We start from the raw sequence: 27,828 nt of genomic DNA, 5'->3' as shown, positions 1-27,828 counted from the left end.
TGATCTAAGCAATTAATGGCTTCACTTGATTAATTTAGTGCCAGAGAGAGACAATAAAACAGCAGTCACTTCAGCCTCTGGAAGATCTTTTAATGGCGGTGCACAACCTCGTGTACCGGCACATTTAGCAAAGCACCTCACGAGGTCAGCCATCGGTTCCCAGGGTTTGACCTTATCTATTTTGGAAAGGATGGCGATTTATCTGGGGTCTTCCGGCAGCCTCCCTAGCTGTTTCTCACTCTGCTTTACAGCCGCATTAAAGCCTCATGCTCCTCCCGGTGCCGCTCCAATCAAACCGCAGCCCTCTGCCAGCGGCACGGCTGGGAGTAGGCAGTTAGCCCGGTTTCCTGTGCTCCGTGTTTCTCTCTGTAGCGACGGAGCACGAGGTGGAGGGTTGAGGACACGAGCGCCAGGAGAGTTTGTGTAAACCGCCAGAGCGACTCGCCGAATGTCACAGACGCCATGGCACGGCGCCGATGTGCTGCCAGTGGTTACCGCTCATGCTGAGAGGGGAAAATCAAAGGATTTAAATTATAATGCACGTTTGTGTTTTCCTGTCATGTGTGTAATGATACTGAGAGAAGCATAATTGAAGCTGCGGTTTGGAGGCTGGGACGTCGAGTGGCGCTGGAGAGCAAGAGACTGAGCAGCAGGATCACCTGATGTTTTCTGTCAGAGCACCTGTCACCCAAAGCTTTCAGGCCCGTTACTGCAATAGAATCAAAATCTTTTTTAACTTTTAGCTTCTTTGTCCATTCAACAAATTTGATGCAGGAAATAAACGTATAATAAAATATAATATACACATTTTTTTCTCTGCTATTAATATTGAAATTACTGTAAATACCAATCAAAATTTGAAATGGGTTAATTAGGGTTATTTAAGTTTAACCGCATGAAATTACAGTGGTCAAATGCTGAGATGCTGCATTAATCAAGTAGGACAATGTGAGCTATGTGTTTTCCTCTCTAATAATTAAAGGTACTGCCTCATTCAATTATGTGGAATAACTCAAATAAGCTGAATAAAACGATGTTGGTTGATTAGCATTGATTTTAATTACCTTTTAAAATTAGCTACAATTAATAACGACCAAGTGCCATTGCACAGAAGAGTTTTGTCAGAGGAGAGATATATTTTTAAATATGACATATCGAGATTTTAAAAGTCAAAATGACGAGAATACACGATAAGCAAACGATCCAAAAACGAGGATATTGAAGCCGCTGCTTCTCTGAAAAGATTGAATGGACCTGATGACTTGAATTTATTTCTGCTTTATTCTTGAAATGAAAAATTATATAAAAAAAAAACATCCTCTTATTTGCTATCTCCTGTCAGGCCTTCACACTCTTCTATACTAATGGACCACAAAGTGAATGAAAAGCTCCAATCTGTTCTTTGCGTTTAAAATTTCAAATGTATTGATTTAGACACTGAAGAAATCACATTGGAAACATTGTTTATTTAATGAAAGAAATTGGAATTGGTATCAAAGTCTATTTTCTGTCCAATTCACTTCTCTGTGAGGATCCTGCAGACGGCAGTGGCGACGGTGAGCTGTAATAAAATAAACATGGTAATAAAGAGAAGAAGATTAAGGCGACCACAATCTGATCTGCACAATACAAATTTCTAAGCTTACAAATAAAAAGTATTTTCCATGAGTTTGTCTTACGGTCACAAACAAAGCATTTTTTGGTGAGAAACACTAAATCTGAACAAAACCCTGTTTGTTTACAATGAAAGCTCCACAGGGTTCCTCTAATCTTCAGCGTCCCCAGTGGCGCCAGAGGATGGAATTACAGAACATTGAGAATTCATATCCCCTGTTACCCAGAAGGCAATTATCCCCCATCCCACTGGCAGAACAATACAATCAATCACTGTAATTTCATTTGATCCTTTGGCTGCTGCCTGTTTATGCCAACAGAGTAATAAGTTTAATCTTTATCATACGCTTATCGAAAGGCATAACAAATAGAGAGGGGCTCTCGAAAAACCTTTGATGAAATGTTATTACACAGAATGAATCATAGAGATGGGTAAAGATTCGCTTTCCAATCTAGTTACCGCCCGGGCTTGCACGGTCCCAAAAAGCATTTTGAGCTCTAATAAAGAGGAGTGAGGAGGAAAGCGTAAACAGGGCAGGAAGCCGAGTGAAGAGCCCTCGACACTCACTGTCCTCTCAGATTGACTCAGTGGACTTCAAATTGACCTCGAGCTCCGAACTGGATACTTAGATTATCTGGAGCTTAATGCTGATGTATTTGTTTATAACCATTGACAGGATAATGTGCACGGTAGAGAATTAAGGTTATAGAATGAACTGAACTCTCTATGAAGGAGCAGGTTTGTATGAAGATGAAGCCGTTTTTGGGGGGGCTAAATTGGTTTCTTTATACAGAGACTACACTACGTTTGTTAAAAAGAAGTGACGACTTTCCTGTAAAGCTCAGGTTTGCCAGAGGCAGGTTAGCTAAAATGAAATTGTTAGGCGTTAGGCGGAGAGCTTACGCTGTTTGGATATTCAAAGACCAGAATAAGATCCATTATTTAGTGTTAAACGAGGCTCTTGTTTTGATGCAGCGCAAATCTCACTGCCGGCAGAGTTTGAACCATAATTAACTCGGGCTGCAAATTAGATGCACTGCTTGTTGTGTGCTAATTGCTGAGGATTTATGGGAGCGAGTGTGGGAGGGGAAGAGGGAGAGGAAGAGGGCGCTGTCGTTGCTCCCAGACAAATATAATGTGATTAACAGCCAGTTGCCATTGCAGGGCAAAATCCTGGCGACGAGCAAGATCGGCTTCTTTCCAAGCAGCGCTGTGAGGCCCTGCCCGTGTGTAAGTGTGCACATTTTTTTTTTTGTAATCAATAAGACACATTGAGTGTGATAACAATTCATTCTGCAGATAATGGCCACTATTGATGTCTCAGCAAAGGCATATGGTGCTTTTCAATTGCAGTTTTTTTTTTTTCTGTAAGAAGACTGATTTTAGCCATTAGATGTGGCTTGAATATCACATTACCACAAATGACCTCCCCACCCCCCACCCCGACCCCCCCCCCCCTCGGTATTGACTCCATTAACACACAGAATAACCACAATTCTTTTCCACGGCAGGTTCCGAAACCCGTCGATTACTCCGCCCAGCTCTGGTAAGCGATGAAAACAAATGACTGCAGGTCGCGAACAATAACCACAAGTCATCTCCACTGTATTGCATTGATTGCATCGACTGTTCTCATCCTCATGTTCAGAATGATTGATTGCAGTGTAAGTGCAGTAGTTGTTCCCCGGGTGGTTCAGGTTTGCAGGGCCCATGGAGAGATACCAGGCGGAGGTGGAGCTCCTGGACAGAGGGAACGGAACCTACCTGGTTCGACACCGGAGCAAAGAAGGCACCGAGTACGCCATCAGCATAAAGTAAGTTATACGACTGGTCGTTTGAAATTCATTTCTATATCAAATCTCCTGCAATGTAGTTTATTCACCACAGTCTACCAGGAAAAGCGGTATAAGCGGAACACATGCGTTTACCCTGTGGGCAAAGAAACCCCCTTGTTGCGTGAGGCCAGTGGCAAGAATCACTCAAACAGTGCAGACTCAGAACAGACAGCGATTCTGATGGTGAAGCGGATGAGCCACAGCTGAAGGAGATCGTGCTGTGTTCAAGTTCCTTAAGCAAAGAAAGAGAAGTTACACTGACTATGCAATCATCAGTAGTTTGTAACTGAAGAATGGAAAAAGTTTGACAGGTCTGATGCTGGTGATACAGGTGGTGGGTTGAATCATCCAAATTACAAAGAAAAACTTCTCTATTACCATTTGAATAGATTTTTCACTTTTTAGGACACTTCTTCCCTCACAATCCTTCTTTGAGTCTTTAGCAGCTGCTATATTGACGAGCAGAAAACCCACTCTTCCCAGTCCTGCTATTAAAACTGGCTCCTGAGGAAATCCTATAAACTAAATTACCATTATACCAGTAACACTATGTGAAGAAACTGCACATATAAAGAAAGTACCAGACCTAGTGTTAAAGTCTATGGATACAGTGTTGTGATGAGGCAGTAAACTACGTACTGTTTTAAACTTGAACCCAAGAGTTATGACTTTTATACTTTATAAGTTAACCACAGACCTTTTGAAGGGAAATGTGTTTTTGCTTTAGCCCAAAGTAGAAGTGTCCTCTCCCTAAATTACTGGCAATGATCAGAGGAGCTTTTTGATGTTAGGGGTCATGGTAATTACAAACACAAAGAATACTAAATCGTGCTTCAACTGAAAGCCTTCAACAAGGTATTGAGATAAAATTCAAACGCAGACACTTAAGTACGACAGGGCACGACCCAAATGAGTAACAGGTGTCTGGATAGAAGCTGAGAGCAGAGAGGTTTTATAGAAATCACACAGGAGAAGAGGAGGCGCTGTGGAAATCTGTTTTTTTCGAGGAATTCATAAATGATCAGAAAAAAGCTACGGCATAATTAAAAAATTACCCATTTTGAGCACCTCACTTCAAGAGACGAGCGGCGGACACTTCAGAAGCTACTTGTGATGTTGATGAGGTAGAAGAGCTCCAACGCCATCAAGGCCATCACGTCTTGTTCGAGAAAGTGAAAATGAATTGCTGGATCAGCCCGTTTATCCAGATCTTTGCTTTTAGTCCAGGCAAAGTAGCGTTTTACGACCGACTAATTGTAAAATAATTTTTTTCAGCATAGATCATTTGTATGAGGTGTCCAGAACAACATACTAAAAGTCCTAAGAAATCCTAGTTGAGGAAATATGTTTAATTCTCAGCAATGTGTGCCAATAAGGCCCGGCAACAATACACCCCAAAAAGACTATTTTTTTTCTTTACTCCTATCAAAATGAAACTTTACACAATGAAAGTAGCCATGAAACGTAACATTTTTTGTATTACAAGTTTCTTTTGAAATGAATTTGACAAGCACCTGAGCTCCACACTTATTGAATATGTCCTAATTTGCATAGGCAAACACCATTCATATGTATTACAAATACATACATAAATTAATTTTCAAAGAAACTTGTAATACAAAAAATGTTACGTTTCATGGCTACTTTCATTGTGTAAAGTTTCATTTTGATAGAAGTAAAGGAAAAAAATAGTCTTTTTGGGGTGTATTGTTGCCGGGCCTTATTGGCACACATTGATGAGAATTAAACATATTTCCTCAACTAGGATTTCTTAGGACTTTTAGTATGTTGTTCTGGACACCTCATAGAAATAATCTATGCTGAAAAAAATTCTTTTACAATTACTTCTATTTTTGGCTCCAAAATGGGCTACTTTGCCTGGACTATTTCCTTAGTCATTGAAATGAGTTTGGTAGTTTAGATGTAATCCTTCTGACAGTCTCACAGTCTTTGCTGCAGGTGGTTTTCTTTTCCTTGACAGTGTACTGGGACCAAGAGGTGGGAACATTTCCTTCTTTACTAGACTGGTTGGGTGTAGGAGTTTAAACCCCTCTGACTTCATTTTTCTTTATTAGTAAAGAGTCGCCTATAAGCAACCTGTCCCAATGGTGTCAGAGCCCGTAATCCAACCGATATTGCTTTGGCTCGAAAGCAATATGACGACGTGATTAACATCAGATTATGTTTGCGTGTAAACAGACTTAACGGAGCTGCGAGTGAGCGACGAGACTCGATCAATTCAGCGTGAAGGGGACGATGCAAGTGTCTGTTTACTAGAAAGTTCACGTGTTTATTCCGTGGTGAGAACGACAGGAAGCACAGAGGACACGTCAGGGGAAATTAAACCTGTGCCAACACGGAAACATCACAGACTTCAAGCTGACACTGTTGAATAGCTGCTCTGAGTAAAAAATACACAACGGGTAACTCAGTTGTCGTACTTATTGCAGCTTTAATCTACTTGTCCTTATTGCTATCGTTTACAAACCAGCTTAGAGGCTCTTTACTGCCACCAAGTGGACTGGAGCCACTACGCTCTCTTTCATGGGCCTCTCAGTCACTTTAAGTTCCACTGTAGGACGTCCCCTGACACCTGGTGCTATCAAACCACTTTGAAGGTTTTACATTGACCCAACTCCTACATTTGGAATGAGGTCCAAAAATCTTTAAGGTTGTGCTCATTTGTTTCATTAGGGGGAGTTCTTGAGTCTTGTCTCATGTACAGCTGACTTCTCCTGCAGTGATTGTAACTAGGGTTGGGTACCGAGAACCGGTTCCAATATGGAACCGGTACCAATACAACCGGTACCTACCCGGACCGAAATGCAACGGAGATTTCGGTTCCTCATTTCGGTTCCTGAGCCAATGGAAGACTGAGGTCTCCGCTCGTCCCGCCTCCTCACACTTCCGCTCCTTCCTTCACGGGAAGCGGCGGCTCCCGCGGGCCCCCGCATGTCGGCCGCGGCTGCTTGTGGACAGACTCTTGTCCCCGCGCTGCCCGCGCCCCGCGTGCGTCAGGGCTCCGGTGCAGGTGTTGGGGGGGGGGGGATCTCCTCGCTAGACCTGTCCCCGGCGCTGGCCGGCCCCGCCGGGCGCATCTCCTCCGTGGCGGTGCGCCGCGACCGGCTCCGGGTCGGCTTGGAAACGGTCGGTGCGGGAGGAGCGAAGACCACGCCGAGAAATGTTTCATAAAAGCGACCGCATTTTAGGGGGACGAAGGTGGGCCGAAGCCTGCCTGCGACAGCCCAAGCCGCGGAGACACGGGGGTCTCCGAGTGATGGGAAAGCGACCCTCAGTCTTCATTTGGCTCAGGCTCCAAGTCAGAGTCACGAGTCAGAGTGTGTGTGTTTTGTATTTATTTTTATTTATTTAAGTATAGTGTAAACTTTTGTTAACAGTTCGTATGTTATTCATAGTTTTAAGTTAAAAAGGGTTTTGTATTTATTTATATTTATAATCTACTTTAAACAGTTAATATATTTGGCAATAAAAAAAGCCTTTCTCAGTCAAGCATCGTTTTGTGCACTTTTTTGAAAAAAGTATCGGTTCAGGCACCGTTTAGGCACCGGTATCGTTTTAAAAGTATCGGTTAGGAACCGGTATCGGATAAAAACCAAACGATACCCATCCCTAATTGTAACTGCTAGTTGACTTGGCCATAGTATTATATACTGACAATTTTTTTTATACCTTGTATTACTGTATATATATATATATTCATATTTATTTCATTATTATTTATTCAATGTATTAACTCTTCATTGTACCCTCGGCACCATTGTAAATGGGTGTCTTATTCCTCAATGTGTTTTCCGGGGCTAAAATAAATATTCAATCAATCAATCAACTCTGCTGTAACATGATTATGCACCAGGACGCTAACTTTATAAATCAGCTGGTTGCAAGTGAAAATATTATCAAATTAGTTACTATTCTTAGACGTCACTGTGAATACTTTTCAATGGAACTACTGAGTACAGATCCCCATTGAAAGTGTGGCTCTGTAGAGTCTTCAGTTCATTTTACTTTCCAACTCAATCCACATTTCAGCAGAATGGAGAAGAGGTGGAATTGGGTGATCTCTCCGTTTCACCCTATATCTCAGACCTCTGCTTAGACATATGTTCAAGGTTCGCCCGATAGCATTCGTCACATCATGCTCTGCTCTTTAGTTATCAATCTTAAAGAGTGTGTTTCAAAAGAGGGCGAGCGACGCACTCGCCAACTGTAGATAAAACATGAATTCCCCCCCCGGCCTCTGCAAATGTCTGTTTTATCTGCAAGTGGAGTGCCTCTGTATCCTTCTTTTGATATACAATGCTGTCCATTTAACTAGTGAATATCTTTCAGGCTACATCAAAGTATGTTCAGTCTTTACAAAAGAAAGAAAGGAAAGAAAGAAGACTATCGAGTCCTTCTGACCAGGCATGACGGCTCCGAGAGATTACAATGATTAAGGCCGCGCTCTGAAATGGTGATTTTTGGACGCTGGGACTATTTAGCCAGTGACACGCCATTCCATCCCATTTGGTTCGGTCGGACTCGTACCGTCGCTCATTCAAAGCTTTGATGTACCGGCGGGGGGGACCAGTGTCTGAACACTCCAATCCTAATTGCCTGTCTCACTGCTTAAGATCATTATCAGGATGGCTGTTTGAGATAACAGGGGCTTTATAGAGCGAGCTGCTGCTAATCAACTGGAACTGTCTGATGTCAACACGCTACAAGTGGTCAGTTCGAGTGTGAGCTGGAGCTGAGGGATGTTTCTGTGTTTCTGGGCGAACGTGCATCCGTGCGGGTCCGACAGCTTCGTAGAAAGACTGCACCTGTCTCCACGTGTTATGCATCATATAGGCCGGCACATATCAATAATGTATCACTCCCTATATATTCATAATGTATCAGTGAATCTGCAGCATGACCATATTCATCCGTTATATACCGCGTTGGGAGATTTGCTGTTCAGATTTATCTCCAGTGTAACCTGCACATCGCCGTATGGAAGACATGCAATACACAGCCAGGTGCTGGCAATTGGCCTGACAGCTCCACCCCCCCACTCGTGCGTGCAGTGTGTACAGTGTGTCCTGTACAGTGTGTCCTGATCAGTGTATGTGTAACTGTCAAGGTTGCACTACTTTTCAACAAAGTACTTTGCCGGAGATGTTCTCTGGTGTCGTATGATTATTTAATCGCTAAATTATTGAATCAGGCCTGTAGCATACACTCAGCGGTGCTTTGCTTTACAGTCGGTTGTGATATATGTTTCCATCTTGCGTTAAGTGAGAACACTAATAACATCTTTCAGGAAAAATGTTGACGTAAAGAAAATGTCAAATCATTAGAGTCGAAAAAACTTAACTTCATGTGTCTCCACGTTATAGATTCCAGAACTTCAGCTGTTTGTACTATTTTATTTACCCAATTTACTTCACTGTCTAATACAGTTTAATACATTCTCCAAAGTTATCTTACAGTTGAATCACCGTCTATAATCTGACCTTCATGAAGGTAGAATTTATGTGAAGAATGTGCTAACCCCCAATTGATGCTCATCAGCCAATAACATTTTATTTACAGTTTGTTTGTTAGGAGGATTTCACAAAACCTACTGAATAGATTACCACGGAAGTTGGTGTAAGGATTATTTATGAGTCAGGGACAAACCAATTAATTTAGTTGCAGGATACAGATCAGGGGGAGGAGGGGTCTAGGAATTTTAATTTCATATTTCAAGGCGTTTCTCAACATTTTAATTGATTTCTCAGAGAATGATTCATGATCTTGTTGAGAAAAGTCAATGTTTAAAGGACTGATATTTACTAGTGTGTGCAATTTGGTGCAGATCCACATGTAAAGGAGTTCATGAGCGCCATTTTAGTTGAAATCTAATTCACTCAAATGTTTGTCAAGGAAACCATGAAGGTTTTATCTAATGAAAATAAATGAGTTATTTTACAAACATAGCTGTTGCTGTTTTTGATTAGTTATTGATTTTAAGGAGCTTAAATATTTGCTTTAAGCAGTTTGATTTAAAAGTTGAATGTCGGCTGTAACCACAAAAGAGAACATTTCCACATAGAGTTTACAAAGGTCAAACTTTAGAGAAATCCAAGTCACAAGATGCTTTACTGTTTTTTGATTGACTTCTTATCTAGCTTGCTAAATACAGGAAAGCTTCAAGACTGTTTCAAATCTAAGAATGTAAATCACTGTTTGGTTCCTCACATTTCATGTCTACAGTCAGAATGGTCTCAAGTACTGTGGATATTACCTAAACTCAGGGTTGACAAGCTATAAAGGAAGGCAGTGATTGATATGCATTATGAACTGATCTTACAAGGTAAAACCGGGGAATCCTATGATGCTTTCATTATTATCTGATGTGAGTGAATTGCTGTGGAATCTGGTTTCCACTGCAGGGAGAAGCCCCTTGTTAAACAGAGTTGCTTGGCTCAGCACGGAACCCGGCAGACCTTCGTGACGGTTCACCATGGAGACTGGATTGATGTGGAACCATGTATAGTTGATTAGCAGCCCATGTCTTATTCATCCTCCTCAGGTTCAACGATAAAATCAAGCACATTAAGATTCTGACCAAGGACGGCTGCTTTTACATCGCTGAGACTCGGCTGTTCAAGACTGTGCTGGTAAGGGCTTTAACTTCCTATGGATTTTTCTGCCCCTATAAACTGCTGTTGCATTAATGAGTATAATCATTTTGACATTTACGCTACTTTAACATCAGTCTCTTGAGATAAACCCCAGTGAACATTTAGTTTTGTTTTATACAGGGATACCACTCTACTTCTACTACTACTACTACTACTATTATTAGAACTACTATTAATAACAATAACTATTATGTCAGAGCAGAACTATAACGTCATTTTTAAAATAAAAACAAGTCCAACTATAGTAACACCCAGTACACATTTTTAAAGATTTGATCATATAAATACATATCTACACAAAGACATAAATATACATGTACATATTTAGCTGGTCGCACATGCATCCTCAACATAACTATATTACAGATATACCAGTCTGATATGTAGTCTACAGAAAGTGCATTGTAAAATTGGAGAATTCAATTTAAAAGTCTTAACAGCACAAAATTGGACCTTGGGAACAATGAGATCGAACTGATCCAAGATCACATTTGGGTTTGGATGTTTTGGGCCCAAGAGTGAGCGATAACATTTTAAGTTTTTATCAACTCTAAAATGTAAAGGGAGCCACTCTAGTACGATAAAACAGGTGTAACGTGGTCCCATATCCTCAAGCCCATTAAGAGCCTGGCAGCTGAATTCTGAACTAGTTATAGACCTCACTGTCACTTCTGAACCAAGGAACAAGTACAAAGATATGAAGTCCAGAAAAGATAAAAGCATAAATTAAAATTTCCCTAGGTAGCGAAAGACAGAACATGTTATACCATATAAATATTATGGAGATTGTCTTCATTGTAAAAAATGTAATCCTGATGAGGTCAGAATCAGAAGCAGAATGTGTTGTATATATGGAACCCAGCTTGACATTATGTAGGTGGATGGGTCCTTATGTCTGAAAATCATCTGCTAACATCTTCTCTACTCTTCTCATCTCATCTCATTATTATATACCCACCCACTGTCCATCCCTTTACTGACTTTACTAGCCCCATGCACAGACTTTACCACCTCATATTCTTATATATTTATATATCTATATATTTTGTTGTTTTATTTATTTATTTATATATATATATATATATATATATATATATATATATATATATATATATAAATAAATATATATATATATTGTATTGTACTATCCACTCCAGCAGCACAAGCACACTTCCCTACTGGACACTGACACAATCACATCATTGCATTCCATTCCTGTATCTGCAATCTCCATATGTGATGTATGTATTTATGTCAGTGAGGTGTTTTAGTGTATAAGCTTCTGGATGATCTAAATTTCCCTTGGGATTAATAAAGTATCCATCTATCTATCTATCTATCTATCTGCCTAATAGGACCCGTTGTGTCTTTGCATTATGTGACCTAATGGGAACATAAATTGAAAACAAATGACTGGACCCAGAATAGAACCTTGTGGGACACCTCAGTAATGAGAATGTACATTTTAACATTTAGTCCTGTGGTATTAAACGACAGAGGTTAACATCAGGGTGTTTTTAGGACCTATATTCTTACTAATGTGCAGATAGATATATTAGTGGATAGTCGCCCTGCTCTGAAACACTTCTTCAGTATTAACTGCTTTTATATTGTTCAAATCAAACCACCTCTCCCTCACCAGTGTTCCCACGTGTCTTTCCTTTCCGTGTACACAAACCCATCTAGATTTACACTCACTTAACTGTGTATTGTGCTTGTTTTACACAGGACTTAGTGGAGCACTACAAGCAGCGCTCCCTGAAGGAGGGCTTCAGCAGCCTCGACACCACTCTCCAGGTCCCCTATAGGGAACTCACCAATGGAATCATGCCCATGGCCGTTACCAAAGCTGACAGTGGTGAGTCTTTAAAATTCAGGCTGCCTCCCTGAGACTGTCGAGCAGGTGAGAAACGCTTCCTCTTCAGATCAGATCTCGATCCGTTTACAGCCGAAATAGCGTTCAAATCTTCTCCATATAACCAGAGCAGCTGATGGGATCTTACATTTCCCAGGTTATCGCACAGAGCTGAAGGCAAGAGCAGTTTTATGGAATCAGTATCTCTCTGATAATATTTTGTTTTAACAGGCCGGCTAATCTACTGCACGCCCTCTCCTCGAAGGACTGTACAAAAAATGTTACGTTACAGAATCATACTGATGCAGCATTTGCTTGGTTATTACACAAACAAGGGTGTGTCTTGATAACTGACACAATGTGAGACATGGTAGAAATAGCAGCGGTAATGAAATCCTATGGAACAACACAGGGTGGAAGACGGCAGCAGTTTCTTCAGGAGAATCCTCCTTAGTCCTTTACACAATAATGCAACATTTATAATTCCATTCAGACTTATCCACACACATCTCTTTATAACACGGGATCTAAACCCTGGTCAGACTGTGTGTGGATATCATATTGCTTATTGCAGTTTAGTTCAATGGCTTAAGATGCCAAATATGACATGACTTGCTCTGATGACTATTTTCCCCAAATTATCATGCCTCTGTATAGTCAGATCTAATTACTGCCTGTGTATATTTAACCTCTGCAGTGTTTTTAAATTGCTGCTCTGGAGCTTTCAGTCAAATCACATGGTCTCTATCAGCACGTGGAGGTTTCCCTGCTGTCGTGAAACTGTAGATGTCGCTGTACAATTTTCTCCTCTGAGAAAATAAGATGAAAATTAGATATATTAATTATAGAAAAACATACAAATCAAATTATATATATAATCACAATATATGTGTATGTGTATGTGTATGTGTATGTGTATGTGTGTGTGTATGTGTATGTGTATGTGTATGTGTATGTGTGTGTGTGTGTGTGTGTGTGTGTGTGTGTGTCTGTGTGTGTGTGTGTGTGTGTGTGTCTGTGTGTTTATACATATATTTATGACCACCTCCATATGCCGTCTATCCGATTTGATCACTTTAGGGATTGCGGTGCATTCTCTGTGCATTTCCACCTTTGTGCTTTTCCTTATCTCCATACAAATAGAATGCTAATGTCAGGTGTAAATGTGCATAAAGAGAGGCACAGAGAATAAAGGGAACGTATGGGGTAACAGAGATAAAGGGAGAGCGAAAGACAAAAGAGCAGGGAAAAAAAAGGATAGAAAAGAGCCTCGGCAGCTCAGCAGGCTCGGCAGAGAGGTCCCAGTCAGGGCCCGGTGCCCCAGGCGAGCACCGGGAGCCCGCTACGCCACCCGTCACACGCCGCACGCCGCTCGGCTCCGAGATGGCTTCACAATCATCCTGACAGGACATGACATTTCACTTGGGCTGGCAGCAGGGAGAACCGTGTGACAGCCGCCTGCTGACACACACCTGAGGGACACCTCTGGTCCAACCGAGGGACTGCGCCTGTTTCTCCCCCAAAAGAACAAACAAATAACACAAAAAAAAACAGGGGAAAAAGTTTGCAAATATGATCTGATGTAAAGGAGCAGGAAGCAGCTGGAGGTAAACTGTCTTAACTGAAAGAGAAGGTGTAGGTGTAAACAACCGCAGCCGAGGCAAACACACGAGCGGGGGGGGAACAAAGTCAGAGTTAGCCCTTTGTGTCTGTTCGGATGTAAAATTCTGCTGCATCCTTGTCCCCCCCCCGCCTCCTGTGGCAGCGTCAGTCTCCCAGCGCATCAGGCTTCAAAAGCTCGGCAAGAGGTGTTTGTGTGCATCGCTGCCATTCACGGGCGCTTCCCTCTGTGAGAAAGCCTTGACAGACCCGTCGCTACCCTCAGTGCATTCTGGGATAGATTATTATTGCCTTAAGTCGTCCACCCCCATAGAAAGACTTAGTGTGGGCCCCTCGTTCTCGACGCCTGGTAAACACGCTCTGCTTTGAGACAGATGTCATTCCCAAACAATACACACACACACACACACACACACAAACACACAAGAAATGGTTTGAATCTCAAAAACAGACAGAGCTCGGAAAAGAAAACAGAAGGCGAGGCTGGGCAAACAATCACAAGACACACAACTACTGAGAAGCCGTCAAAAACTCTGGAGTAATTTGTTTCCCCAAAAACCTCCAGCCAGCGTCTTTAATTGAGTCTGACTGAGAGCTTCTTGTCTGTGTGTGTTTGAATATTCGAGTCGCGGAATAATTCAAAAGATCTTTTAACGTCTGTCGGGGGGGGGGGGATCAATCTGCGGTTAAGTATTGACGCTGTCACGAATCTGTCGTATAAAATTTGTTCAAAATCGCAACGTGATCGGCGAATATTAGAGGATTTGTTAGACACATATTTCATGATTCTCCTCCTCCTAGTTTCTGATGGTGTGTTTATATATGTGTGTATGTATTTTGTGCAGGTGTGTGAATAGTTGTGAGTGTGTGTGTGTGTGTGTGTGTGCACATATAGCAGACCCCTAAATATACCTAAATAAAATAAAAAATTCAAGATCAATGATTTTCTTCTCTGGGAAATCGAGGAAATATACAAAATGTTAAAATAAATGATTGGTACGAGATTTGTCTTAAGTCCCTTAAACTTGTTTTTTTCATCAAGAGGCATAAATAGCTTTTCTGAGAAATCAAACCATTTTAAATCAGTAATTTGTTTTGTATACAAATGTCTGACATGTGGGTTCTCGGATGGAGCTGGAGCAGTATAGCTGTTGGATAGAAAACCTTGTTGGTGGGAAGCTGGAGAGGGAACTCGTCGTTACACGGTGGTTTGATCTTGGCAGAGTGGGAAGAGGTGAAGATCTTTTAACGTCTGTCGGGGGGGGGGGGGGGATCAATTTGCGGTTAAGTATTGACGCTGTCACGAATCTGTCTCATTAAATTTGTTCAAAATCACAACATGATCGGCGAGTATTAGAGGATTTATCAGACACATATTTGTCAACTATTTCATGATTCTCCTCCTCCTAGTTTCTGATGGTGTGTTTATATATGTGTGTATGTATTTTCTGCAGGTGTGTGAATAGTTGTGTGTGTGTGTGTGTGCACTACAGCAGCTTGTCGGCCTGCAGTCACTTATCCCTGCAGGGGGGAGAGGAAGAGGCCATGGAACCATATTGTTGTGTTGATAGGAGCTGGTTTTTTCTCTGTGTGAGTGTCGGCTCAGATGCTTTTTCACATGGGAGCAGAATCCGTTCGGCTCTGAGATGTGGATTTCCAGCCGATTCCTTTGTTAAGGCGCCGTGCTGCTGCTCGGTTGCATCCTCCTCAGCCCCACGCTGCCGCTTCCATTCCCCAGGTCTTAAATGTTATCGTGACCTGGAAAGGTTGAAGAAGCTTCACTCGCAGGAGAAAAAAGATGTGGATACTGATGTATATTCTGGGCAGCCGAAAGGTGGCTGTGTTGTAGCAGTCGATGATGAAAGAAAGGAACGTGGACCCAGTACTTACAAGTATAATGATGTTTATTACACAAAAGTAGTACAGGTCAGGATGAGCTCTAGAGACTCGGAGAAATCACACAGGCCAAACGGTGAAAGTCTGTCTTCTCTAGGGTTGCAAAGGGGCGGAAAGTTTCCGGTAAATTTCCAGAAACTTTCCATGGGAAGTTAAGCTCGGGAATTTGGGGAATTTTGAAAAAAAAAAAAAAATAGGCAAATTAAACGCTGAGCGATAAAAACATCATTCAAAACTCTATTTTAAAGATGTATGGAATGCAGCACATGCTGCACGTTGAGTTTCAACCCTCCACTGTGCATTCTTCCATCACATGCACAGATAATTCCCAGCATCCTTCACTCTACAGCAGGGCTATTGAGGCCTGCTGTAGAGTGTAGGACGAGTCAGGTAAGTTTCAATGATATTACTGGGGAAAATATATTAGCATGCTGATTGAGGATTATTCATCTGTTCATCTAGCTTATTTCCATTGATTTATCCATCAATTGTAAAATATGTTTACAGACGATTCCAATTGTTTGGCTAACTATTTATATCTCTGGCATTGCATTAGTGTTTTTTTACAAACTTTTTTCTCATTTTATTCTACAGAACAATGTCACGTGCACTCTCTCATGTGTGGAGACATTTCACCCCATCGAATGTAGAAGGAAAGGCTGTGTACATTAGCAAATACTGTGCAAAGACCTATGTTAAGAATGACACAACGATGCAGAAGCATATAGTCAAGTGCCCAAAGTTTCCTCAGGGCTCAAATCAGCCTTTGACAAAATAAAATGTTTATATTAATGTCTGTATATGACAAGGTAAATACAGTTAGTATAAATTACCTACAACATTTCCAGTTTATTCCTGTTAATTCCCGTATATTCCCGTAAATTCCTGTATATTCCCGTTAATTCCCGTTAATTCCCTTTAATTCCCATGGAAAGTTTCCAAGTTTGAATATTCCCGGAATTTTGCAACCCTAGTCTTCTCCCTGCAGAGCAAGACGTTTTATAGGTGGGAGGTGGGACCCCAAACCTAGAGATAACATGACATCACACAACAGGGCTTCAGCCTAAATAAGGGCATGTTTAATATCTTGTAGTGTAAGACGTCTTCATTGTACAGGTCAAAAGTATTCTCTGGGGGAGAGAGTTAACGCATAGATTCCATACCATGTGGGATAGTGTTTAACGAGTGTGAGAATTTGACAATCAACACACCGAAAATGATAACATGTCATCGTTAAAAAGAGTTATTAGCTAAAATCATTAACTCTAGTGACTACACAACAATACCCATGTTTTATACACCGCTGTCCCAGCTCCACTGTTCTGGGAAGACATGGCTGAAGGTTTTTGCTCCCATTCAGCCAGAAACACATTAGTTGGGTTAGAAATTGACGTTGGGTATTAAGCTGTTGCGTTCCAGTTCATCCAGAAGCTGTTAAGTGGGGCTGGGGTCCGGCTGCTGGGGCGCTGTTGAACCGGGTCGGAGAGAATTGGAGAAACAGCAGCTGAGTAAAGGAAATCAGATAAGATGCTGGATGTGGAACCTGGAACCTCTTGGCAGGTTGTGATTCTCGTTGCTAAGTTCTTCACACATTCTCCTAACTTATTTGCTCGAGGATTCCACTAAAGGGTTCCACGATTTCTGGAAAATCTCTCTCACAGGATTTCGATCACGATTCTCTCCCGTTAGCAGTTGGGATTTCTTTCGATTTTATTTCTCTTTGACACAAACTTGTCTCCTCTTTGGCTGCTGTCTGAAGTCGCTGCATTTCTCTGAATCTCTGCTACGCTCTGCATCCTTCGGGCTAATGCCGTGTTGCCATCGGTAACACAGCCAATTGTTTTCTAATTTAATTAAGGTCACATATCATGATTTTAATAGGATTCATTTTGCAGACCTGCTACATGAAGTTCAAACCATTAAAAACAGCCAAGACTCAAGTAGACACATTAGCACACAGGTTGTTTTTGTGTCAATGTTAAGTACAAATTTGTGTATTTGTGTAAGTAAAATAACAAATGATCCGATTCTTTCACTGTTGTTCCCTCTCTGACTCGTCTCTCCCCCCCGCCCTTGCCTTTTCTTTGACTTTGCCAACTTTTCTTTCCACTTCTCCCTCTCCCTCTCCCTCTCTCTCCCTCTATCTCTCCCTCTTCTACCCTTCTCTTTCTGTCAAACTCGTGTTTACTTTGCCTATGTTCTCTCATCGCTCCCACTACGGCCTGAACCCCCCCCCTCCCTCACCCTCCACCCGTCACCCCCCCCCCCCTTCCATTACTCGCCTGGTTTCTCTGTAGTTCCTCCTGGCAGCTGCAGCTTTGTTCCTCCCTCCTCCTCGCCTTTCTGGTCAGGTACAGGTACAGCTTTTCTACTCTCTCTCTTTGTCACTCCCTCGCTGCGTGTCCACCTTTCCAGGTTTCCCCCCCGTCTCTGTTAAATAATGTAGTCCAATGATGACGCTTTTATGTACTGTCGCACGAACCATACGCATTTTTATGCCACATCCCAATTTTACTTTTGGAAGAAAATTCACCTGAAAAAAGAAGAGCTGCTGAATGTCAACCGATCTGAGGCAGAGAAACCACCTACTGGCATTTTCATTTCACTGAATCCAACATTAACACTGTTCAGCTAATTGAAAGGGGGCAAAGCCTTTAGCTTGTTTGGTTTCACTGGTTAATAATCTATAATAAAATGAATAATAGGTAATTGAAGCGTAGGTTTCCATTTATAAGTTCTGACTCCAGGGTTGGCAAAGGCAGTGACCGCACTGTAATTATAAATAAATGCTTCTGTGCTGGAGGAACTTGAGGTTTAAACATGTTCTCATTATACCGACACGACTTAACGGCAGCACAATAATCTATTTCGATGAATTGGTTAATGTCTCTGTCTGTGTGCACGGAGCTGCATGAGTGCATGAACATACGTATGTTTCTGTATCTGTTGGCTGCAGCATCTGAGTCGGTTGGACGTGTTTGTGTGTGCATGAGGGAGGAGATGAATAACCGTCATGTGTCATCAGAAAGGTCCACAGAAGACCAGCTCATTGGTGTTCACATGTAATATGAGCGCTGACTTGCATGTGTAGGAACCTGATAAGTGGCTGTGCATGCAGCTGAGCTGAACATGAACTTTTAATATGATCAACACATGAACACAGTTACCTATGACCCTCTCGTCTCTCATAAGCTCTCCTTTGTAAAGTCTGGTTTATTCTCCCATCTCTGAGGTCTCACTTATACACTAGACTCAGACTCATGAGTCAAGGCTCATTTTATTTAAGCTCCACCAATTTATCTATTGGCCTTTAAAAATCTGCCGATATCAGTGTTTCATTTTACAAATGATCATTCATTTCTTAATTTAACTTTTAGACATTGTGTTATTTGCGTTATCTTTTCATTTATCGGTATATGTATCATATTTTTGTATCTTCTTAATTCAAGAACTACATATTTCTGTTTTCCTTTTAAGTCCTTTATAATAAAGTGTATGGTTAGACTATAACACAATCATTGCCATTTTTCTTTACATTTATATATGGGTTTGGCTCTAAACCCACATTGTTCGGGTTCTAGATTTTATTATTAATTATTCCTGTGAGAATTTTATTTCACACCAGTTTAAACCTTGTACAAAAAAACAGTAATTAATTAATAGCCTGGTATATAAGAGGTAGATAAGCTGATTGAGCTCAACTGACATATATCACTTGGCGATCTAGTGACAGATTTGTAACTGCACATCCAGAGTGAGATTTAGTTTAGTTCTTCTCCATTCGGGGGGGGCCTCGAGTTACTCTAAACAACTTTCCTAAATAACTCTGCACCTCTGAGAGCGTCCTCGGAATATTTGTGAGATTTAGTGTCAATGGCCTCCTATAAAAGTGCTCTCTCTGTCTCAGTGTTCTCCCCCAGGGTAGTGGGTGTTGCAGTGGCCCGCTACGACTTCTGCTCCAGAGACACGCGGGAGCTCTCACTGCTGCAGGGAGACATTATCAAGATCCACACCAAGATGACCAGTGGGTGGTGGAAGGGAGAGCTGGGCGGCAAGGTGGGTCTGCTCCCGGATCCTGTCAAAAGCCCACAGTTTATTTCACCTTTAACTTGGTTTATAACACATGCAATAGATCAGACAGTTACCACTTGTATATCCTTCATTAAAATTACTGTATTGTATATTATTCTCTGGTTTGGCTCCTTAATGGTGGAATGAGCTGCCCATCGACATCCGGACATCAGACAGTTTACACATCTTCTACCGCAAACTAAAAACACACCTCTTCAGACTATACCTTGAATAAAAAAAAAAAAAAAAAAATACTAACAATTTTTGAAACTAACAATTTAGTAGCACTTAAATGGCACTTACTTATAGCATTTTGTAATTTTGCTTTATTTTTGAAGAATTTGCACTTTCTTGATTCTTGTTGTTCTTGGTTTGTACCCTTGGGGTTGAATGCACATATTGTAAGTCGCTTTGGATAAAAGCGTCAGCTAAATGAAATGTAATGTAATGTAATGGTTTGTTGGTTCGTTCACATATAGCAGACCCTAAATATACCTAAATAAAAAAAAAAAAATTCCAGATCCATGATTTTCTTCCCCGGGAAATCGAGGAAATGTACAAAATGTTAAAATAAATGGTTGGCACCAGATTTGGCTTCAGTCCCCTAAACATGTTTTTTTCATCAAGAGGCAAAAATAGTTTTCTGAGAAATCAAACCAGTTTAAATCAGTAATTTGTTGTGTATACAAATGTCTGATATGTGGGTTCTTGGATGGAACTGGAGCAGTAGAGCTGTTGGATAGAAAACCTTGTTGGTGGGAAACTGGTGAGGGATCTCGTCGTTACACGATGGTTTGATCTCGGCAGAGTGGGAAGAGGTGAAGCTCGGCTCACAGTATGATAGCATGTATCTTCCCTTTCATGCGTGTTGTATAAGTCTGAGGGAAAAGAGTTCATAAGTTCACAGGGCTGTCATGTGGACAGAATGTCAGGAGGGTATTGGTAGATGACAGAGATTCCAGGATAGCTGTCGGTCTCTGCTACCGTTTCTGACTCGAGTGAACTGATTAAACTTGCAAGAGATTGTTTGTGGCCGTCTGATTCTCTCTTTCAGACACAGGCCCTGAATATGTTATTACACTCTCAGCACTGTGTGGCGGCTGCAGGAGAAAGTCAAGCTGCACCAGATTTCACACCATTTTAGTTGCCAAAATAAATATATTTTCATCAAGATCCATGAATTATTTATCTGAAAAACATATAAAATGTTGAAAAATCTCACAATTCCTGGATCTGACCCCTGATCCTGAACCGCACCAACATTTAATGGCTCCTTCTTCCAGTCATACCGCATACTTCCATTGAGTTAATGGAAATCTGAAGTTATCTTAGGCTTATCTTAATATATATATTTTTTTAATAACATATATACATTTATTATACTGTACAATAAGAACTTTAATTTGAGATCCACATCAAAAAATACAAATAACAAACCATTATTTGAAATTCAATTCTCTGAAAATGCTCTGACACAATAATCTCTAAGTAACCTACATCTATAACACTAATAAGGTCCAGTGCATTCATTGACCTTTTACAACATTGACTTTTTCCCACGTCAGGATGAACGATGCTTCATTTTACAGATATGAACTCTTTTGCAAAGCAACGATTGAAAGTAATAATAACATTTTTAAGGAAAAACAATTATACCAGGCTTATCTTAACAAAAACACCAATTAACAAAGTAATTAAAATTCATCAAAACTTTAAATATCAGGAGAAAGTTGGTAAAGAAAATACAAAGAGCACTTGAACATGTATTTCCTGTGTGGTTCAGTGCTGCCGTCTGACGTGTTCCTGTGTTGCTGCTCCTCAGGTGGGCTGGTTCCCCTCCACCTACGTGGAAGAAGAGGACTGACTCCGGAGTGACATTTCTTCCGTGTCCGTTCCAAGCTGAGCGCCCCCGCCAGGCGCCGAGCTGCTCCTCCACTCTCTCTGTGCCGTGCAAGTCAGATCTCTTTGATAACAGCCCAGAGACTCGGACTTAAGAGGAAGCGGTGGTGCCCTAGAAAACGCTTCCTCCTGCCCTCCGACAGACTCTCACACAGAGCAGATGTCAAATCACAGATTCCGGGAGCGTCACTCCCGAGTCTCGCCTCTCCGTGGTGCTGTCTGCCCCCGTGGTCCACCGGGAAGTGCATGTGCTGTACACAGATACCCCCCCCACTGTCTCCCCATCCATTCACCTTGTCTTATTATTGATGACTCCATCGGCTGGTGTGAGACCTGCCCTCACTGTCATCATGTTCCCATACCAGAAAGGCTCAGTCGCCCAAGTGGAACCGGGATCCTGCTGACAAGGCGCCGCCCAGGTTCTCCTCCAGATTGAAAAGCAGGAGCTGAAGAGCGTTGGCTGTTGTTGGAACTCTGCAGCTAACACCGGCTCGACTTTCTATGAAAGACTCATTTTATTTCTAACTGGACCAACATAAACTTATTTAAATAGAATCGCTGGAATGTGATTTGACCCAGAGGATGGAGAGATTTCAGCACCACAGAATGAAGGATGGTCCTTTAAATGTTTTTCTCAGCGACTGTTATTCTTGAGAAGTGATTCAATCCCATCATGACAGGAAAACGTGTCTGGAAGCTTTCTCTGCTAGACTTTCCTTTTGATCACAGTGTTTTTCTGAAACTCCAGCTCATATTTTAGCACTGTCTTCATAAGGCCACAAATTCAAAAGTGCTTTACCTTTTAATTGTTCCCGTCTAGATTTACAGCAATAGTTTGACATATTGGAAGTTGCACTAAAAAGGTAAACAAAACAAGGTGCCGGTTTCGTTTCATTTGAGGATTATCAGGAGAGACATGTGTAGGCTAGGCTAACCAATCCTGACTGAAGCCTCATTTCTAGACTGTAAATAAAAATGAACGATGCATCTTCACTTTGCTCCTACTATCCAGAAATGAATCCAAAGTACCCCGACCCAGACGGCGGCCATCTTGCACCACCGATATAATCTGGAGTCAGAGTCTGCACCATCGCGATCAGGAGATCTCAGCTGTCAATCATGAGGTTTCTCTCGGCTTTTAGCGTCAAATAACTAATTAGAAACAAAGTTAAATACGTATGTTTAGACTTTTGACATTCCCTCCAACCTCACAAGGAGGCGGGGTTTATGCCCTCTACAGTAGCCAGCCACTAGGGGGCAATCAAGAATCTTTGGCTTTATACACAGTATATTTTTCCTACCTGGACCGACACATGGAATCTATCGTGTCATCTAAAGCGAGTAAAAAATAAAAATATTCTTTTAAGCCAAAACCAACCACAATTAGAAACAGCCTCACAGAACTAAATGAATATGTTGAATTGTGAAAAGAAGGAAAGATAATGTTTGCAGATGCTCACATGTTACGTAAGGTAAAGTTTCTTCTGCTTGGCTTCAGCCGTGCAGCCTCATGAAATGTCATCAGTTTAAAGAGCATGTGTGGGCTGGATGTGGAAGCTGCAGGTCATTCACTGTGGAAACCAGAGAGCCCTTCTACACCCCACAGATTCTGTTTTTCTTTTTGTTTCAGACTGAATGATTCAAGGGTGATGTAACAGCTGTTCACTGTAGTGCAAGGTAGCACAAGGGCGTCAACTGATGCCGCCGCACCCCCCCCCCTCCAGCATTAACACCCCGCTAATCCCGTGTGTGACATCAGCATTTAATAAAAGGATCCTCTTTGAATTGTACTTTTTGAAATGTGATGGGGCCATTTCACCGCTTTCAGACAAATGTTGAATAGCAGGAACAAAGGCCTCGGAGTTGAGGAGGAGCGGTGGAGAACAGGCTGTGCTCACAAGAGGAAAGAGAGAGAGACACCTGAAAACAGGAAAGTGTGAACCTAATGAAGGTCTTTGCTTTATTTCTTCATTTACATCACTGGACCGGGCTCGTTTCACCCAAATTTCACCAGCCGGGCTTCTACTTGCAACACAAGGTCATTTCCTCTTTCGTTAGTTTGGACACATTCCACTTATTCAATTAAAAAAACATACTTATGATTGAAGTTTGAGAGACATTTATCTCTGTGTTGCAGGCGGCTGTCATTTGTGAAACGTGATGCAGACTTGTTTATGAAACAAGCCCCTTGTCCTCACCCTGTTTGGTCCTTTAATCCAAGACACATACGAACATGGTTGAAGAAGTTAAAACATGATTGAACGACAGATCTGGGTTTTTCCTGAATGCTTCTTTTCCCCAAAAATGTTGTATCTCATTCAAAGATAAAGAATAACATCTGAACTTAATAACTTATAACTTACGCCGCGATTTAACGTGAATTATTGTTGAACTTGTTCATTTGTGGTGCGTCAAGCTGAAGTCTCAGTGAGTAAGTGGCACGTATCTTCATCTTCATCTTCATCTTGTTTTGGATTTATTTCCCTTGGTTCTCGATGGATTTTGACTCAGCTGGAATGCACGATCAAACCTGAGAATGCATTTACACACCAGAGCCTCACAATATCAGTATTCTTGTAATGTAAACACTCCCTCAGGCTCACTACCCCCCCCCCCCCCCCCTCCCCACCGCTCTGCAGCCTCTCTAATGACCAAGCGCAGCAGAGGGGGGGGGCTCGGCTGCGCCAACAGTAACCCGCCCGTCACAGGGAGGCAGAAAGAATGGCTCCCCTAATACTCTTCCTCTCCTTAATCTGCCTGTTCCTGTCTCAGCCGGAGAGATGAGTAGCAATGACGGAGGAGTTGGGGAGCAGCCAGAGAGAGAGAGAGAGAGAGAGAGGGAGAGAGAGAGAAATGGGAGTACAAGGTTGCGTGGAGTAGATAAAGCACGGCGAGCAGGAGGATAGTGAGTGAGGGAATGTGTGTGTGTGTGCATGTGAAACACACAAAAGGCAGACGGAGAGAGAAAAGGAAGCCATGCATCACCTTCATCTGTCTGAATGATCTCTTTAACCCCTGGTCTTTGCCCGTCAGCCCCCCCGGGTCCCCGTATGGGGGGGTTAAACAAGGATTTAGCAAAAAAACTGAAGCGGCCCTCAAATACGGTGAGCTCCCCGGTTCCTCTCAGAAGGGCTCGACTCCGCCAAAGACTTTATCTGCAAGGTTTATATTCAGCTGCCGACTTGTGACCATCAACCTCTTTAGAAAAATCCTGAAACTACAGCTGCAGAGTTTCTCTGTATTCAGACCAGGTGCGTAAAAAGCTGCCATGCAAGAGGAAGGAGGTGTGTAGATATCTGGTTAAATAACAGGATCCAATGGTGAAGATATTATTCATTGGCCTTGATGATATATAATCAGGACGTGACTCGAGTAAGAGTGACTTCACCAAACAGGAGATTCATAAAGAAACGATTAAAATGATCTTCTGTGTCTTTACGATTAAGTTCAATTCAGAAGAAAGTGAGAATAACAACACTACCTGCGTTTACTGCTGTTAAAGTAAAGTAGAAAAACATAGTAATATATGAATAGTGTAGTTATCGTACATTCAGAAAGAAAAGAAAGAAGTGGCACAGTGGTTACATCAGCGGAAAAAGTTACGACCATGATGAGGGAAATCTTCCTCAATCCTGAACCCCACTCGTTTTCTTTCCTAATTTCTTGGGGAGAGCTAATTAAAATAATATAGACAAACACCATACACGATTTTTGAGAAGGCAAAGACACTTCAAAAGGAGCATCCCCAAAAACTGATGAGTAATACGGGAATGACGATTGCCGAGATACGATGATGTAAGAGTTGGTGAATGAGCGGAGCTGAAAATACTGGAAATTAGGTTCAAGGACCAGGAGCGGAAATTCTAACGCCAACAGACACAAGTTTGTTTTTCACTGAAGATCTTTAAAGCTCAATTAGCTGATAGAACCGAGAGGGAAAACTTGTTTAGTTAAAATAACTTGTTGGAAAACAGGTTACTTAGTTTAAGGTTCCGTTGCTACTTTACAGATGTCATCAGGTCGATCCACCACTTTCATCCAGACTGAAATATTGCAGCAACTGTTGGATGAGTAACAATTATGAGCTTGTTAGATTAACTTGCCTTTTAACCTCTATTGAAACATGTCCAATATCAATAACACAAGGTCGGCGTCTGTCCTGCATCCTTCGGCCTCTTTTATCTCTCGCCAATGACGGAAATATATATATATATTTTTTTATAAATCTGTTTATTGAAACATATCATATCATGTTACATGACCTTTACAAATAGATGCATGTTTTTTTTTTTGCCCAATAAACAAAGCATACAAACAAAGAAACCAACAAGTAGAAAACATACAGAACATTATACCACCCCCCACCCCAATTGGTCTTCCCGTTTCAAACAGAATATCTCATCAACCACCTTACATTTGTACATTCACATTGATGTAAGAGCACAGCTGGATAAACAAAAACAAACAAACAAAAAAAACATAATATGTTGTTTACCCCTACACCGTAGGAGTTGTAGCTACATTGTCGAAATATGAGATAAGAGGTTGCCATATAGTATAGAATTTCTCAGTTGACCCTCGGATGAAAATTTGATTATATGACCAGATATGTTTCTCACTCTATCACTTTCCTCTTCTTCGTTTCTTCCAACAATGTCCTCCTCTGTGTTTCTGGATGTCCACACTGAGAATAACCAGATCCTAATGTTCCAGGCCGGTACACCAGAGTTACATGTTGCACTTCCAGGTGTCCAGGGGGCGCTGTGGCTACGGCAGACGTGCCATTCCCAATATTAAAAGTTTGTGTACTATCAAAAACGATTTAAAGAGTTTTCAGGGTATGTAGAGTGACCCTGCATCATAAATCAGGAAACTACAATAAACCCATTAAGTCTTAAGAGCTGAGACGAGTTTATCAAGTCGAGGAAGGAGCGAGGAGGAGGAAGAGGAGGAAGAGGAGGCAAGGACAAGACCACCCCCCCCTCGCCCTGCGTGGGGCGGCTCAGACTCTGTGAGGACTCCATCAGTGCTACCCGGCAATTAAGATCTCACAGATCAAAGCAGTCTAAATGAGCTAATCCCCACAGAACCACTGCTCTCTCTCTCTCTCTCTCTCTCTCTCTCTCTCTCTCTCTCTCTCTCTCTCTCTCTCTCCCACCCTCGTTACTTCCTCTTGACTCATGGCTCCGTGCGCTGACTGAGCTTTGATGCTCGACAGCGGTGGGTCCCCTAAATGAAGAACTGTGAATAAATGTGCATTAATGGGAAACACTTTCATATCCTTAATGCTAATTTGCGCCGGGCTGGGGAGAATCTTTCTAAAAGTGCTTAAGACATAATTTGATGAATCTATCTGATGGCCACATGCAGCGCGGCGGAGGGGGAGGAGCCCAACACACACCGACCACGACCAGAACAGCGGGAAAAGAAAGACTCTTTTACATTGGCCCCTAATTAAAATAATTCAGTTGGAAATCAAGTTATTTCATTATCAACCAGCTAATGTGACCTTAGCTTAAATAGCTTTAATACATTTTCTTTTACATCTGATAACAAACTATTATAATTAGGGTTGCAAAGATCATTCAAGACTCTATTCTAAAGATGCATGGAATGCAGCACATGCTTCACATTGAACCCTCCACTGTGCATTCTTCAATCACATGCACAGATAATTCCCAGCATCCTTCACACTACAGCAGGGCTGATTGAGGCCTGCTGTAGTGTGCAGGACTAGTCAGGTAAGTTTCGATGATATTACTGGGAAAATATATTAGCATGCTGATTGAGGATTGTTCATCTGTTCATCTAGCATATTTCCAATCATTTATCCATCAATTTTAAAGTATGTTTACAGACGATTCCAATTGTTTGGCTAACTATTCATATCTCTGGCATTGCATTAGCGTTTTTTTACAAACTTTTTTCTCATCATATTCTACAGAATCTCATGTGTGGAGACATTTCACCCCATCCAATGTCGAAGGAAAGGCTGTGTACATTTGCAAATACTGTGCAAAGACCTATGTTAAGAATGACACAACGATGCAGAAGCGTATAGTCAAGTGCCCAAAGTTTCCTCAGGGCTCAAATCAGCCTATAACAAAACAAAATGTTTATATTTATGTCTGTATATGACAAGGTAAATACAGTTAGTATAAATTACCCACAACATTTCCAGTTTATTCCTGTTAATTCCTATTAATTCCCGTTAATTTCCGTATATTCCCGTTTATTCCCGTATATTCCCGTTAATTCCCGTTAATTCCCATGGAAAGTTTCCAACTTTGAAAATTCCCGGAATTTTGCAACCCTAATTATAATACAACCAGGCCTGTGTTAAAACCTACGGTGCAACAAGCT

The 27,828-nt window shown here is 41.6% G+C and overlaps 1 protein-coding gene across 2 annotated transcripts in view; it reads left to right on the top strand.

Annotated features, from left to right (window-relative positions):
- Nucleotides 1–21,454, top strand: part of LOC133018374 (guanine nucleotide exchange factor VAV3-like) — a 51,838-nt gene extending 30,384 nt beyond the window's left edge. For both annotated transcript variants that reach the window (XM_061084731.1, XM_061084730.1), the window contains 7 exons: nucleotides 2,780–2,845; nucleotides 3,127–3,161; nucleotides 3,313–3,429; nucleotides 10,013–10,100; nucleotides 11,853–11,982; nucleotides 19,403–19,551; nucleotides 21,389–21,454. In XM_061084731.1, the coding sequence (XP_060940714.1) occupies nucleotides 2,780–2,845; nucleotides 3,127–3,161; nucleotides 3,313–3,429; nucleotides 10,013–10,100; nucleotides 11,853–11,982; nucleotides 19,403–19,551; nucleotides 21,389–21,430 (627 nt within the window). In that variant the 3' untranslated portion in view covers nucleotides 21,431–21,454. The remainder of the gene's footprint in view (nucleotides 1–2,779; nucleotides 2,846–3,126; nucleotides 3,162–3,312; nucleotides 3,430–10,012; nucleotides 10,101–11,852; nucleotides 11,983–19,402; nucleotides 19,552–21,388) is intronic.
- The last annotated feature ends 6,374 nt before the right edge of the window (nucleotides 21,455–27,828 follow it).

Source organism: Limanda limanda, chromosome 13 (genome assembly GCF_963576545.1).
Source record: "Limanda limanda chromosome 13, fLimLim1.1, whole genome shotgun sequence".
Lineage (NCBI taxonomy): Eukaryota > Metazoa > Chordata > Actinopteri > Pleuronectiformes > Pleuronectidae > Limanda > Limanda limanda.
Note: the sequence above shows the minus strand (reverse complement) of the source record. Positions and strands in the feature narration are given on the sequence as shown.